Source organism: Salvia hispanica, chromosome 2 (assembly GCF_023119035.1).
Source record: "Salvia hispanica cultivar TCC Black 2014 chromosome 2, UniMelb_Shisp_WGS_1.0, whole genome shotgun sequence".
In the NCBI taxonomy this organism is placed as follows: Eukaryota; Viridiplantae; Streptophyta; class Magnoliopsida; order Lamiales; family Lamiaceae; genus Salvia; species Salvia hispanica.
The window spans coordinates 34,437,809-34,454,273 of NC_062966.1; the positions used below are offsets into that span (position 1 = coordinate 34,437,809).

At 38.7% G+C, this 16,465-nt stretch overlaps 1 protein-coding gene and 1 long non-coding RNA gene across 4 annotated transcripts; one reads left to right on the plus strand and one right to left on the minus strand.

The window, feature by feature from the left end:
• Positions 1–1,366: 1,366 nt before the first annotated feature.
• On the minus strand, positions 1,367–8,409 carry LOC125206855. The gene is made up of 2 exons (XM_048106075.1): positions 5,949–8,409; positions 1,367–4,097 (listed from the first exon to the last, which is right to left on the minus strand). The coding sequence occupies exons 1-2, from the start codon at positions 8,407–8,409 to the stop codon at positions 1,624–1,626; spliced, it is 4,935 nt and encodes a 1,644-aa protein (XP_047962032.1). The 3' UTR covers positions 1,367–1,623.
• A 2,781-nt stretch (positions 8,410–11,190) lies between these two features.
• LOC125207709 lies at positions 11,191–16,426 on the plus strand. 3 transcript variants are annotated; one of them, XR_007174009.1, is made up of 4 exons: positions 11,191–11,248; positions 11,752–15,212; positions 15,316–15,399; positions 15,513–16,426. It is a non-coding gene; the product is annotated as an uncharacterized LOC125207709 (long non-coding RNA). The 3 variants fall into 3 exon arrangements; XR_007174011.1 differs by lacking the exon at positions 11,191–11,248 and having other exon boundaries at positions 11,846–11,970; positions 14,322–15,212; XR_007174010.1 differs by lacking the exon at positions 11,191–11,248 and having other exon boundaries at positions 13,791–13,911; positions 14,322–15,212.
• The last annotated feature ends 39 nt before the right edge of the window (positions 16,427–16,465 follow it).

Here is a 16,465-nt window from a genome sequence, read left to right on the forward strand (position 1 = left end):
TGAGGAGAGCATAGCCTGGCTGGATGAGCTCGAATATGTGTACGGGAAGGACAAGTGGACATGCTCATTGACAACAACCTTATTCGAAATTATAAAGAAAACGAATAAATCGAGCTTTGATTTTTATGAATTTTGTGAAATTAAAATTTTCAATAACATTTTTTAATGAATAGAATCAAACTGAATATATAAATTAAAATGATCGATACTAATCGTGCGTCAAACGAGAGTGATGCTCAAAATATGTAACATATCATTTTTCAGAGAGAATAATACAGTTATATTTTGCTAAAGAAAATGAATTAATTTAACATCTCAAAAAGAAATACTACAAATAACTTATGTGGGAGTGGAACAAATGCCCATTATACAATTAAGCAGCCCTACATTTGTCCACTAATATTTTGGAGGTAAATTTTAATTGCATGCAATATAGATACACCGGGCCTTTTGTTGTGCATTCCGCAGAGCATTGCGATTCCAGTAAGTTCAGCTGAATTCGGCTTCTCCTCGCTGATTGCACGTTTGATTCCAACTTTATAATTTGAGAGTATGAATTTGCGCTTCTCTGGAACTGAGACCGCAGCGCCGATCTTCTTAGTTAAGCTTTTATCTTAGGCTGTTGTTAACTAAGATTTTATGCGGTGTTTGGTGATGGAAGTCTCGGTTTTCTTCGAGTCTTGAAAATTTATGCGGAGAGCAAAGCGAATGCCCAGAATGTGATGTAAATGTCAAATTGGACCAAAGAAATCCAGAGTTTGCTGGTTGTATTGTTGTTTGAATTAGGTGAGAGTAAAAAGTACTGATTAGGTTTATTAGTCTATTTGTTCTGGCTATTGGACTTGTTTAGGTCGTGCATCTGGATTCAAAGCCTTGAAACCAAAATTCAGCAAAAGCATTGACGAATGAGATTACAGGTAGATTTTAAAGTCTGATAGACATGCCGTTTATTTATTAAGATGATAAAGTAATTTGAAGGCGAGGAGCCAATGTTTGTGTCTTGTTGCTTATGTAGCTTCTAAATAAGACATTTTCCTGATGACTTCTGCTTTCCCTATTGTATTGTTCTTATCTTAAAATAATCCAGAAGAAAACATTTGAAAACCATTACATAAATTTAGATTACATGGTAGTATGGTAGTACTACATGAGATAAGGATATGTGCCATCTGTCTACTTAATTTTTCTCGGTACCATTCTTGATCCTCTTGCTTGCAAACATGCCCGATATGTGTTACTGGTCAGCTCCTTCGGGCTTGGATTCCCTTAATAGCTTCTGTTGCTTCTTGGAGCTGTAGTGCATGTCATTGATGGCCGGTCGATTCCACGATCCAGTGGGCATCTTCCAGCTTTTTCTTCTCCCAACTAGAAAGAGATCGATACAACCAGAAAGGCTAGTCCTCGTGCATGACTTGATCCACTGGGCTAAAGTCACATGATACACTTGTATTATGCAAGTCAGGTTTTACCGTTACTCACATTTCATTAAGTTAGTAAGTAGGCCATATATTCCATTAATTTATTACATTTTCAACTCACATTTCTTCATATTTCTTACAATTTGCGAAGAATAAAGCACTCCTAATCGTGTATACAGTATACTTGCTACAATATTTCAAGTCCCTAACCGGTTGATTCTGAACAATTTGTGCCACATATCACATCCATAGAAACAAACACCTGGCTCTGATCGCTGTGAATCCCTTCGGCATCATTATCATCATCTTCCACCACCGTTGTCTCCTGTAACGCTGCTGCTAATTCGAGGCCCATCACCACATCAGCCATGCTAGGCCTTTCTAGTGGCTGAATGTGTATGCACCTCCCTGCTATTCCAACAAACACATCCAAACAACCTGCTGAAATCTGCCCCTCAAGGTTGCTGTCAATGAGCCCGTCCACTCGTCCTTCTCGTACACAAGTTCGAGCCCATCCAGCCAGGCTATGCTGCTCCTCATCCAGCCTCACATCCACCGCAGCTCTTCCAGAAATAAGCTCGAACAGAACCACTCCAAATGCATACACATCTGATTTTCTTGTCAGCTGATGAGTCGAAAGGTATTTCGGATCCAAGTACCCGAAGGTGCCCTTGACGTTGGTGCTGATATGAGTGAACGAATCGTTCGACTCTCCCATTTTGGACAGTCCAAAATCAGATATCTTGGCGACCCAGTTTTGGTCGAGTAGGATGTTAGTGGACTTGACGCCGCGGTGTATGACGGCGTGTTCAGCACCGGTGTGGAGATAGTGCAATCCTTTTGCAGCGCCTATGGAGATCTGGAGGCGGTGCTTCCATGATAATTGGGGGTTGTGGGAGCTGTAGAGATGGTCATGTAAAGAGCCGTGGGCCATGTAATCGTAGACCAATATCATCTCGCCGTCCTCATCGCAGTAGCCGATTAGTGATACCAAGTGGAGGTGCCCCAGCTTCGACAACATGTGGATTTTGGTTAGGAACTCATGAGCCCCTTGATTTGACGATGGGTTGAGCCGTTTTATCGCCAGGGTGGTGGCGCCGTCATCTATGACTCCCATGTAAACGCACCCAAATCCCCCTCTCCCGATGATGGATTTTCTATCTAGGTTGGATGTTGCAGCTTTGATCTCAGTGAGCGAGAAATATCTGCAGGATTTCCAAGGGTGCGAATCTACAGTATTACTAGTTGTGGATGTTGACGTGGTTGAAGAAGGTAGGAAGGATGACTCAGCAGCACTGCCATAAGATGGTTTCTTCGCTTTATTCAGCCTCAGGAAAGCTCCAGTCACTGCAAGGATGCCAACCACACTCCCAAAAATTAAAATCAATTTTCGAATTTTCTTCTCCTGGTTGGGCTTCACCGTCAGCTCAAAAGATTTGACCACAGGCTCAGGGTTGGCGGATGCTAGGCTCCCGTTGGTATTATTGATCTTGAAAATTTCAAGGCCGTTCAAGAAAGCATTACGATACTCTGCAGAGTCAGGATGCAAAGACACACTGATCAGGTTTTGATTCCCATAATCGTGGTAACTAGAGGGCCACATAATGTGGTCCTGGAAGGTGGGAATTAGAGGGCCACCGGCCATATCGACAACATCGAATGCAGGATAAGCCTCATTGTTAACGAAAATAGAAAAAGTCCTTTGTCCTGACTTGGTTACACCTTGCGTAAATTCACAAAAGTGCAACCTGACAAGATAGTTAAACCCTGAATCCACTGGAAATTCCCAATTTAAGCTGCTGGTGTTATAGGTCATTCTGGCACTTGCGTAGACTATATCTGGAGCAGTGTATGGAACAGTGGCCTTAATCTTGGAATTGCCGATGGCCCGAGTGTAACCAAAATCTTGACCAATTAAGTAGTCATGATCTGAGTACCATGCCCGGTACATGCCACTGTCGTCTTCAATATTAACTCTGCCACCGCCAACGTTTAGCCTGTAATGAGTCTCAAGAGCTGAATTGCTACGACCCAGAATGTTCTCCCAAATTAATTTGGTTGAATCATTTATACGTAAGTAGAGTTCATCCGGGATTGACACAATTTCAATGCCATTCACGAAGCCGGTGGAGTGTGGCTCGGGGGAGAAAGTTAAAACTAGTGTTTGATTATAATCTTCGATATCAATGGCGAATTCTTTCATGAAAGATGGCTGTGAAGAATTCTGGGAATGAAGGAAAGCGCTGAAATTGGTCAGTAGATTAAAGGAATTTGCAGAGACAGAGAAGAGAGATTTAGAAGTGTCTTGGTGGGAGTAAATGTTGGGGTGGAAGTAGAGGCGAAGGAATTTCTGGCCTTTGCTGATGGGAAATATGTAGGTGAAAGAGTTATTGAAAACACGAGCGGTGTGATAAGGGACTGGAGAAACACTAGGATCCATAGTGGAGGCTGTGGATGATAAAGATATGGTCGCATTTTCTTGCATGAATTTACACCTGTCATCGCCCACCCAACTCCGGTGGCTGGTGTCGTTGACGATGCCTGAGGCACCGCAGTTGAGGAGTATACGGTCAGCTGGGGTGTAAGCAGGCACTGTGGCAGCAGACATTGTTGTTGCTGGGAAGAGATGGAGGAGGAGGAGAAGGAGTAGATATTTAGTAGTATGGAATTTCATGGTCGCTGAGTTGGATAGTAAAAAAATGTTCAGTTTGAATTTGATTCACAAAACCTCTTATCATTACATGAGCAAAGACTTGTAAGTTTGCAGGTCAATGGTCCTACAAAGACAAGTCAGTTTGGAGGGTTATATGGAGTATAATTGAGCTTGTTATGTCTTGTTGTTGTCTCCACTTTTGTTCCATATCAAATTTGACACATGTTCCCTAAGTATTCACCATTTATCTTCATTGCCCTTTGACGTAGTCTTCGTACTTGGGGTGGACGCACAAACTATCTTTGTAGTGACAGCTAAATTCAGAAAATATCTTCGTACTCATATTATTATAAGTGTGTCTGATTTGCTAAATAGTGACAGCTATATTCTCAATGTTCTCATTTATTCATTATTACTAAAACATTCCAATCCTTTTTTAATAAATTTACAAAATTCTATAAAATTTAAATTACATATTCAATGTATAGTGAATTTTTCCCATATTTTTATTATCAGTTTTTCCTAATAAAACATATTAAAAATTGTAAAAGAAAAGGTTTTGTATGAGTGAAAAAGTGTGTACTACTATTTTTGCTTTATCCTTTTTCACTAATTATAGGCTTAGTCTTAGGCTTGTCACCTGCGAGTATTTTAGTGATTGTGATGTACTAGTAAAGAGATCTATGCCAAACTTGGAAATTCTAGAATATTCCTTTTTTTTTTTTAATTAAGGAGTCTCCACTTTTCCACTAACGGTTATTTGTGTTTCATGTCGAAGATATCATCCTTAGTAAAAGAGAAGAAAGTTGCAATGAATTTCTTAGAACTGTAGTCAAAGTAGAAGCAGTTAAGCTCTCTAAAAATAATACTAGCAAGAATGGAATTCCTGAAAAAGAAGTTAAATGAGGAAAAAACAGGCTCTTCAGCCATCAGCTATGAGGATTGGTGTTTCTGTTATTTTCTCCTTCCTTAATACTACTATAGTTCACTTGTAAGCCTCTTATTTGATTAATGCTGCTCCAAGGCGTCAGTGTGTATATTCTAAATCTCGTGAATACACTCATACAACTGTTCTACTCTTATATAGTAATTGTCAGGCATGTAAAAGAATAAAATAAACTAAAACCAATCAAGTACTTTTTGAGTTACCAGAAGAAGATGTTTGGAGTGCATCAGATTATTAGCTTTTGTCTCAAGCTCATCCTTTCTTTCCTCTATCACACAGCTCTCTCCTGTAATTACTTTTTTGAATTCTACTTTGCAAGACATTATTGTTTACTAGTATGAACGATTTTTAACACGTTTTCTAGATGGAGGGCAATGCTCAAAAGGATTCATCAAAACCGAAGCGAACGCAAGCCAGGATGATCCCCCCTCTGAGGTCGACACTATACGAAACATAGATGCAAGGCAGCTGAAATTCAATTAACGTTTTGGTGATAGTCCTCATATTTCTCATTCCACCACTCGCAGATTTTATGCTTTCTCTGTGAGTTATTCAAACTTGATTGCTATGGTGCCTATCATCGGATCAGAGGTGTTCCCTCAGTTCAGCCGATATCGGATGATTAAAATTGGCAAGACTGCGTGCCCGTTGAGGGAGGAACTAATACCTTTTCCGTGCGACAAGGGAAACATGCCTTTGCAACAAGAGCTTCATGTTGGAACACGGGAAGAAGTATATTTTTTTTGGCAGTTTTGTGACTAAGTCACTAAGCGTACACTTTATATGCACCTTTAAAAATTTGGATACAAGTCAAGAGGTACATGATGCTTAGGCCACTCTGTCTTCCTTTTCTTTTGTAGGGAGTGTATTTTTTATTTTGTAACTTGGGAGGGATGACAGTGGAGTTGAACAATATTTCGGCTGGCCTAACCGGTTGATTCTGAACAATTTGTGCCACATATCACATCCATAGAAACAAACACCTGGCTCTGATCGCTGTGAATCCCTTCGGCATCATTATCATCATCTTCCACCACCGTTGTCTCCTGTAACGCTGCTGCTAATTCGAGGCCCATCACCACATCAGCCATGCTAGGCCTTTCTAGTGGCTGAATGTGTATGCACCTCCCTGCTATTCCAACAAACACATCCAAACAACCTGCTGAAATCTGCCCCTCAAGGTTGCTGTCAATGAGCCCGTCCACTCGTCCTTCTCGTACACAAGTTCGAGCCCATCCAGCCAGGCTATGCTGCTCCTCATCCAGCCTCACATCCACCGCAGCTCTTCCAGAAATAAGCTCGAACAGAACCACTCCAAATGCATACACATCTGATTTTCTTGTCAGCTGATGAGTCGAAAGGTATTTCGGATCCAAGTACCCGAAGGTGCCCTTGACGTTGGTGCTGATATGAGTGAACGAATCGTTCGACTCTCCCATTTTGGACAGTCCAAAATCAGATATCTTGGCGATCCAGTTGTGGTCGAGTAGGATGTTAGTGGACTTGACGTCGCGATGTATGATGGCGTGTTCAGCGCCGGTGTGGAGATAGTGCAGTCCTTTTGCAGCGCCCATGGAGATCTGGAGGCGCTGCTTCCATGATAAAGGGGGTTTGTGGGAGCTGTAGAGATGGTCATGTAAAGAGCCGTGGGCCATGTAATCGTACACCAAGATCATCTCGCCTTCTTCGTCGCAGTAGCCGATAAGTGACACTAAGTGGAGGTGCCTTAGCTTCGACAGCATGTGGATTTCGGTTAGGAACTCGCGAGCCCCTTGATTGGACGACGGGTTTAGCCGTTTGATTGCCACGGTGGTGGCACCCTCGTCTATGACCCCCATGTACACGCACCCGAATCCTCCTCTCCCGATGATGGAGTTTCGATCTAGGTTGGATGTTGCAGCTTTGATCTCAGCGAGCGAGAAATATCTGCATGAATTCCAAGGGTGCGAATCAGCAGTAGTAGTTGAGGATGTTGACGTGGTTGAAGGAGGTAGGAAGGATGACTCGGCCATACTGCCATAAGATTGCTTCTTCAATTTATGATAAATCAGAAAACTCAATACTCCAACCACAGCAAGGACGCCGATCACCAGAGTCACCGTAACACCAATAATTACAGACAATCCTCGACTTTTCTTCTCCTTCAGAGATGGGTGAAAATGGTTCACTGTGGCCTCAGGGTTGGCAGATGCTAGGCTCCCGTTTGTACGATTGAGCTTGAATATTTCAAGACCATTCAAGAAAGCATTACGATACTGTGGATCTTCTGCATAGACAGGAAACAGAGACAGAACCAGGTTTTGTTTCCCACGATCGCCGCGGTAATCAGGTGTCCATATTATGTAGTCCTTGAAGGTGGGAAGTAGAGGGCCGCCGGCCCAAGAAACAATATCGGCTGCATTATCCGCTTCAATATTGTTCAAGGATATCGAAAAAGTCCTTTGTCTTGACTTGGTTACACCCGGTGTAGATTCACAGAAGTGTAACCTGATGAGATAGTTAAACCCCGAATCCACCAGAAATTCCCAACCCAAGATGACAGTGGTATTCGCGGTCAGTCTAGCACTTGTGTATACTATATCTGGAGCATAGTGTGGAAGTGTGGTAATCTCAATGTTGTTGTTGGCGCGATAAGTCTTACCGGCAGCTTTGCCGACTAAGTAATCATCATCTGGGTACCAGGCCCGGTACATGCTGTTGTCGTCTTCAATACTAACTCTGCCACCGCCAACGTTTAGCCTGTAAAGAGTCTCATAGGCTGAATTGCCATCCAGATAATATATCTGAGTGTTCTCGTCGACATATTTGATGACCTCATTTCTACGCAAGTAGAGTTCATCCGGGATTGAGACAATTTCAATGCCGTTCACGAAGCCAGTAGAGGATGGCTCGGGGAAGAAAGTTAAAGCTAGTTTTTTACTATGATCTTTGATATTGATGATGAATTCTTTCATGAAAGATGGTTGTGAAGAATTCTGGGAGTAAAGGAAAGCACTGAAGTTGCTCAATAGATTGAAGGAATTTGCAGTGACTGAGAAGAGAGATTTGTAAGTGTTGTGGTGGGAGTAGATGTTGGGGTAGAAGTAGAGGCGGAGGAATTTCTGGCCTTTGGTGATGGGAAATGTGTAGGTGAAAGAGTTGTTGAAAACACGAGCGGTCTGATAAGGGACGAGAGAAACATTGGGATCCATATTGGTGGCTGTGGATGCTAAAGATACAGCCGAGAAGCTTGAATGGTCATCGCCCACCCAAGTCCGGTGGCTGGTGTCGTTGGAGATGCCCGAGGCACCACAATTGAGGAGGATAAGGTTGGCGGGAGTGTTAGCAGGCTCTGTTGTTGTTGAGAAGTTTATATGGAGGAGGAGGAGAATATTGATACTATGGAGCTTCATGATTGTTGTGTACATTATAAAAAAGATGCTATTTACTGAGGGAATTACCAACGGCTTGAAATCTATCGTTAGTTAACGACGAAATTCCAACAGATACGTCGTTGGAATACTTAGCGGGCGGAGTCTGGGACAGAAATTCGTTGGTTACATTGTTCACTAACGGATGTGTAAGTCAATAAACTGCGAGTTTTTTGTAATGTAGTGGGGCTAGAGGAAAGGTATAGTTTTGAGGACAATGTGATTCAAAGACTGGTAAGTATGGATGTCAATGAAACTGATATTTATATTCGTGTAACCGAACTACCTGTGTCTTGCTCCACTTTCTTTAAACTTAACAAACAACTTTTAGGACTTGTTCTCTATGTATTCACCATCCATCTTCATTGGATTACACCATTTTTTGACGTAGTCTTAGACTTTCATTGGATTACACCATTTTTTGACGTAGTCTTAGACGCCGTCTTTGGTGACATATAAACTATTCCCTACTCATGAATACAAAATGGATATAATTGGGTTATTCCCAAGTTGAAAAAGATTGTAGTGAGTGATATTGTGTTGGATGTTTGATCAAATTACTATGGTTTGTCGTGGTGCATTTTGTAGTTTGTTGTTGAGGATTAATTCAAACAAAGCAATTATTAAAATGTTCAAATTTTGTTTCATTAATTGTCAATGCAGTTTATATTTTGAGCATTTTTCGGCCGTTTGTTTATTCAGCTTTGTTTGATTGGTTATTTGGTTGTACTTAATTCTTTAATTAATTTATCTAAACCTACACTCAACTAACAAAAACATTTAACTAAAAAAGATTTAATAATTTATTAGGACGCCATAAAATTGGAGCCTCCACAATACAAATGCGATGATTTTTTGTGTATGAATATTCTTCTTCTATTTTTCATTTGGGAAAATACCATTATAGGCGAATATTAACACGAGAAATAAAACGCAAATACTAGTTAATATCTATTGTCTTAATATATGGGTTTGTGTTTCTTGAGAAACTTAAATATTGGTTAAAGTAAAACTAGCTAAATTATAGTAGCATTAAATTTGCATATAAAAAATATAAATCTTTAATAATACAACTAATTAATCCATTAGGCATATTAAATTGGTGGTGCAAAATAAGAACTTTAAACGAGGAAAATAAGAACTAGTAGTATGAGATAAGAACTCTGCATTGTGAGTGGAAAATAAGAATGAATCAGAATTTGAAAAAAATTGAAGGGAGAGATCCTAAGAAGAAAAAAAGGAATCCTCTAATCCTAATAATTGAGAGTTGATTAATTATGAAAAAAATTTAATAATCTCCAATTATAATTTAATTAACTTTAAACGAGGATTTAACTGGCATGAGATGATTTCTAAGGAGTAAGATTTACTGATTAATTTTCAATTAAAATATCAATTAATTTAATTTAAATAAATATTATTAATAGTATGTCCATTGACTAAGACAAATCATTGCCATTGACAAATCATATAATAAATCCATTGACTTAAAATCATTGATGTAAGCCCATTTACTTTGTGACTGAATAACTGATCAAGTCTTCACACAAAAAGTTTCCCTAGGCATGCAAAATTACAAACTATATTAAATCGGTCATCAAAATAAATCTATGGTTACTATTAATAGACTGATTCCCCCAAGTATTTCTTAAAATAGATTCAATTAACAACCTGCCTAGGTCATATTGGTAGGGGCGAAAATTTTTATTGGTACGTTATTAACAGTACCAGATTTTTGGTTGAATTCTAATCTATTGTCTTATTCAAGATGATCAAATTCTTAAATGAAACATGATTTCTAATAAAGTTATTGAGTATATTATGAAAAAAGAAAAATGTAATAAAATATTTTAATAAAGAGTTATAATAAAGATGTTTTATTTCAAAGAGGAAAATGAACATGAATTGAACGTTACTCATAGTCATAATTATCTGAAGTATAAACAAACTTGTACCCGTAATTATATTGACATATTTTATATACTACGCGTTGACATTTGTTGCTATACGAAAAAATTGAAAATTTTATATTTTTTTTTCAAATTTTGACATCAGAACATATGCAAGTGAGATCTATTAGAATCCTTATGAAATTATCTTTAATTTGATATACGTTTTGTGAAAAAATAATTTAAATCGAGAAAGTTGTATGCGTTTTAAAGTTATGTGATATTTTTCAAACGTTGGTTACAACTAATTTGTTGTAAATTGATCTTAATATCCTTATTGACGTTTTTTTGTTGATTATATTGACATTCCGGAGCTGATGATCTAGGCTCTTAATTTGAATATCTAAGGACTATTATTTAATTGTAATTAGCAATATAACACTCCCATTCCCAAATATTATTAGAAAATCAAATGTTTTTAGATGAGACGTGTTTTATTTTTAACTAATAAGCCAAGTGTTAGTATCAAGTAAATCAAGCATTACAAAATACTGGTGTAAATTTTAAATTAAGCCCAACTATTACTTAACGGTACCAATTTTTGGTTGAATTCTAATCCATTCGTCTCATTTAAGATTAACTAAATTCTTAAATGACACATTTTAAATAAAGTTATTGAAACAGATATGTATAATTAAATATTTTAATAAAGATATATAAATAAACATGTTTTATTTAAAAGAGGAAAAAGAATATATTTATTGTAATAAATTTAAAAAGGATCATGAACATCTTGAATTGAACATAATAATTACTCCTTTCAAGTATAAACAAAGTTGTACCCGTAACTATTTGAAGTATTTTTTTAAAATAAAAATATTACACTTCGCTAGCCAGCAGGAGTGGAGTCTTCGCCCTTCGGTGCGATTCAGGTATATTCCTCTCAATCTTCTTCTCGCTGATTGCATTTTGATTCCAACTTTATAGTACTAATTTGAGAGTATGAATTCCATCTATTGGTTGTAATTTGTATGATGTATGAATTTGCGCTTCTCTGGAACTGAGACCGCAGCGTATGAACTTTATACATATTGAACCACTGATACTAATATGTTTGGTCATTTCTGGAAAATCTGGTGATGCAAAACTCTTTTTCCTGTATTATGTTGCTTGGCTTCTGTTTTTTTTTTTATTTGTTCTTAGGTAGATAACAGTATAACACTTGATGAAATTATATAAAATAGACACACATAAATAGGAGTATAACTTTTATTTTCTTAAAATTTGAAAGAATTTAAATTTAGAATGACTATCATCTTATATAGTAGGAATTTAAAATAAGGATATGCATGTTGCATTCGTAGTGTGAAAAAAGCAGAATGTAACTGAATTCTTTAAAGGGTACTAAATTTAACATAAAAATGTCAACTGGAAGCTACTGAGACAGTGAGACCTCTGAGTCTGCCAGCTTGTTCTGCCCGACATTGGAAAGGCGTTGTGCCTGTTCCATCTTCTCTTGTAGCGATAAGTCTTCTCCAAGCAACATTCTCAGTGCAGAAGCCATTGTTGGGCGCTGCTGCGGGTCATATAGAGTGCACAACAGGCATACTTGTATACATCTCACCGCTTCTTCTGCCGAAAAATATCCTCCAAGGTATTCGTCTACCATCGCTAATACATTTCTATTTATTTCCCACAGCTCCCAAGCCTGGACATTCATCATATCATAATGCATTCACGGTCATAAACTGGCAAAATGCACTCTGACACCGCTGTACTGTGTATATACTCATGGAATTTGTCTATTTGCACACTTGAGTTCTGCTCTTTTATTTCATGTATGTATAGTATGATAATATGTGAATTAAAGGCAGCAAGTAGGACAAATTTTGAAAAGTTATGAATGCTTCATCAGTGGTTCGACTTGGTATGTTCTATAGTAACTGAAAAGACTGCTCTCGTTCATCTATTTGTATAAAATCAATCCTTACTATCCATTATGAACTTGCATTGCATACACATTATATATACATAGAATATCACAAAAGTTAGTTATGCTTACACTGCCAATGAGATTCTCCCTTTCTCTATTATATCTCTTGCCACTCAATATCTCCAAGACTAATACACCAAAACTGTAGACACCTGACTTTTCTGACACTTGATCTCTGCTATAAAATTTTGGTGGAGGATAAAATCTGCACACAAAAATCAAAGAAACAAAATATCAATATTCGGGGTTCAGAAAGACAAAGTTAGAGTGGATAGGAAAGGATGCATATATAAAAAAATACGCGGTCTCAATAACACGGGTTGACACTTGTCTTTGGTCATCTTCAATAATTTTGGCTAAGCCAAAGCCAAAGCCTGATATTTTAGGATTCATCTCATCGTCCAGTAATATATTGGTTGAGTTAAGATTCCTGTGAATCATTTTCGGACTTGACTCTTGATGAAGATAGATAACTCCTTTAGCAATTCCAATAATGACTTTGAAGCGATCTGACCATCGGAACCTACGACGTCGTTCTTCTTCTATGTGCAAATGTTCCATTACATTCAAGAAACAGAAAAAAATGTTAGATACTATATTTATCCATCCATTTGAAATTGAAAAAAACTAGGGAAAGAGTCTAAATCACCAACCAAATATATATCTATCTAAACTTCCGTTCTCCATGAACTCATACAAAAGCATACATGTTTTGTCATGAATGCAATATCCAAGCAGTATAATGATGTTCTGGTGATGGAGATTGGAAACTGAGAGAATCTCATTTTTGAACCATGGGACATGGTCTCGTGTAGAAGAATATCTCTTTACTGCGACTGACCTTCCTCTGGGTAATACAGTCTATACGAAGATTCAAATACGAATTAGTTTGGAGAAGAATCAACTCATTTCCCATCGTCATATCTAAAGGAATAAAAAAGGGAAATCATCAGCCTTGAAGAGTCACCTTGTAGACTCGAGCTGATCCACCTGTTCCAATCTCATGGGAATAGGAGAAGAGATTGGTAGCAGCCGCAAGCTTGCTAAAATCATACTTGGGTACTCTTATGTCTGCCTCACCAAATTCTGCAAAATCGTTGCACACTTCTATCTTACGCTTGGAGTATACAGATTGATGATTTAATAATGGGTTGAAGAATTAGCATATTATAGAAAGTGTTTGGAACAAGTTAATACCTGATGTTAAGCTAATTTCTTTTCTCTTGGATGGTTTTAACCTGTTCCACAGTGTATCCAATGCCCAAAAACGTCCCTTATACGATTTTGGTTCTCTCCAATCTTCTTCTCCATCTAGAAAGTGATTTCGATTAGTTTGTTCCATAGGAGGAGGAATATCAACATGTACGTCTGCAGCGGCTTCTGCTGATAGTGCAGTGTTTGCAAAGAACATCATATGTTCATTTGTTGGACAGGCATTATTATCAACAAGTGCTACGTGATTTGGTTCAGCAGTCTTTCCACTCTCCTGAAGCTCAAGAGCAGACTCAAGTTGAACCACAATTTGAGCCATCGTTGGCCTTTGCTTTGGTTCGTTGTGCAAACATCTTTCAGCAACCTCAACAAATGCCTTCAGACTGTCTGGTAAGATTTCATCCAACAAACTCGAAGATACAATCTTATTAACCTCCCCCTCCTTAATCTTGTTTCGAGCCCATATGGTGAGATAGAAATCTTCCTCTCCAAACCTTTGACCTAGTGCTTTTCTCTCGCACAATACTTCCAGCAACACAACACCAAAGGCATATACGTCGCTTTTCCTTGTCAACTTGCCAGTATTTTGATAATATGGGTCCATGTACCCAGGGGTGCCCTTAACTCTTGTGCTAACATGGCTCTGTAGCTTGATTAGATCTTCATGCTTAGCTAACCCAAAATCGGAGACCTTGGCTATGAGATTTTCATCCAAGAGGATGTTTGAAGCTTTAACATCGCGATGTATGACTTTGTTGCCTGTGTGGAGATAATCTAATCCTCGGGCGGTTCCTATGCAGATATCTAGGCGTTGCTTCCAAGTGAGAGAACATGAAACATTGTCTTCCCTGGCATATTCATGGAGGTGATCAGCCAGTGTGCCACTGGGCATGTACTCATAAACAAGAATCATTTCCCTGTGATAACTGCAGTAGCCTATTAGAGAGACAAGATTAATATGTCGGAGCTCACATAGTGTTTCAATCTCTGTCAAAAACTCATGTTTCCCTTGTCTTGAGTTAGATTTTAACCTCTTTACGGCAACAGTCTCTCGCCCATTATCAATAGATCCAATGTAAACTTTACCAAATCCTCCCCTTCCGATGAGTAACCTTTCACTGAAGTTTTTGGTGGCTGATTGAATCTCAGCCAGAGAAAAACGTCGACAGAGTCGTTCAGCCTTTACTGATGGTATGTTTTCATCCTCCGTAACGCTCCTTCCTTCATAGATTTCCCGCAGCTTATAGACAATTATATTCACCAGAGCAAGTATAGCTATTGCAAGAGTTGTATTTGCAGTTCCTTGAGACAGAATAGGCGTTAAGTTGTTGATAATCCGAGGGGCAGAATCACTTTTCGGAGGGAAGACATTCGGACTGGCAAGATTGTTATCAGTATTGCTCAGTTTGAATATCTCAAATCCCTTGATGAGTTGATGTGCACCATCAAACTCATCATTATACTGCAGGGAAATCAAGAGCTCTCGTTTACCCTCCTCTTTTCGGCCTTTAACTGCCATTACATAGTCCCTGTACTCTATGATGCCATATTCATCATCCAGTTGTATCGAAATGTTAGCATCCACTACTACTTGACCAATAAGGACTTTGAGTCTCTCTCCATGGAGACCTAGGTTGCAGAAATGAATCCTGACCAAGTACCTAAAGCCAACATCCACCGGTGTATTCCAGGTAAGACCGTTGAACTCGTATTCCTTTGCTCTATCATCAAATTCATCAGAAAATGATACTAGATACTGTTTCATGTTAACTCTGTATGTTAATTCAAGTGCAGTGGTATTGTCTATAGACACAAGAGCTTTGTGGCCTACCACTTGGGCTCGATGATCTCTTCCTTTCAAGTATGAAAGACGTAGAGGTACTGGGATTATCTCTATTCCGTTTATGAAAGCATATGTGGTATCTCCTAATCGACTAGTTGCAGGAGAAAAGTTTATGCTCAGTGTTTGGTTTTCTTCTATGCTTATGCAGAACTCCTTGGAGAAAGTGTTGACACCAAGAGCAGCAGCAGTTAGCGAAGCGCTGAAGTTAGCGAGCAGAGTAAAGGGCCCAGCTTCAACATTGAACAAGTCGTTCAACCTTTCGAAGCCTTTATATGGTGCGGGATTAAAGTGAAGGCGGAGAATTTTCTCACCCGGGCTGACTCGAAATGCATAGGAGAATTGAGAAGTAGAGATTCTAGCTGTGTTGTGGGGAACTTGACGAGCAGAGGTGGAGCTATGCCTGACAGTTGAGTCGGTTGATGAACCCTTAATCTGTAGCAGGGATGATCCTTTTGGTTGTATGTCTCCGATCCACTGTTTGCCGTTGAGAGCTGCAGACGTGGCAACCGAGCCACAACTAATGGAAAGCTTGGATGTGGTTGTAACTGGATCATTACTACTTGCTGCTGCTGCTACTGGAAATGCACCAAGGTGAAAAAGAAGCAACAGAGCAATGGAAAGTGAAAAGTGATGCATTATTCTCTGTGTGATCTTTGTGTATCTGTGGAATCTGAGCAACTTGTTGGAATGAATGAAGTGAATAGTCAGAGAGATGAATTTCGAAGTCAATGAGGAGTAGGTTGTTTAGTTAGAAGCATCAGCAGCTGATCTTGTAGACTTTGACTTACTCATCTCAGCTAAATATCAAATTCAATGACGAGGAGTTTGCTGGGAAGCAGCATAAGTCGCCTTCTAGACATAGTCTTACTAGAGTCAACATGATCAACAATTTCGTAGGAAATTAATTTTATTTGTTGTCTAGGATTTGTTTTTTTGTTAATTTGGAGAAATATCATATCATAATAAATGAGATAGGTAGGTGTGAAATTGATAGCCCAAACAATAAATTGGCCACGGTAATGTTCTGCATATAAGTATTATCTTTATTGCATATTTATTTCTTATCCCAAGTTCCCAACTTATAAATTTTGACCCTTTTAT

What these genes read in the sequence shown, in the direction of transcription:
- LOC125206855 (XM_048106075.1), bottom strand. Translation starts at nt 8,409, where the DNA reads ATGAAGCTCCATAGTATCAATATTCTCCTCCTCCTCCATATAAACTTC. An exon ending in AAATTGTTCAGAATCAACCG is followed by an intron (nt 4,098 to 5,948) that starts GTTAGGCCAGCC and finishes TATCCAACTCAG; the next exon opens with CGACCATGAAATTCCATACT.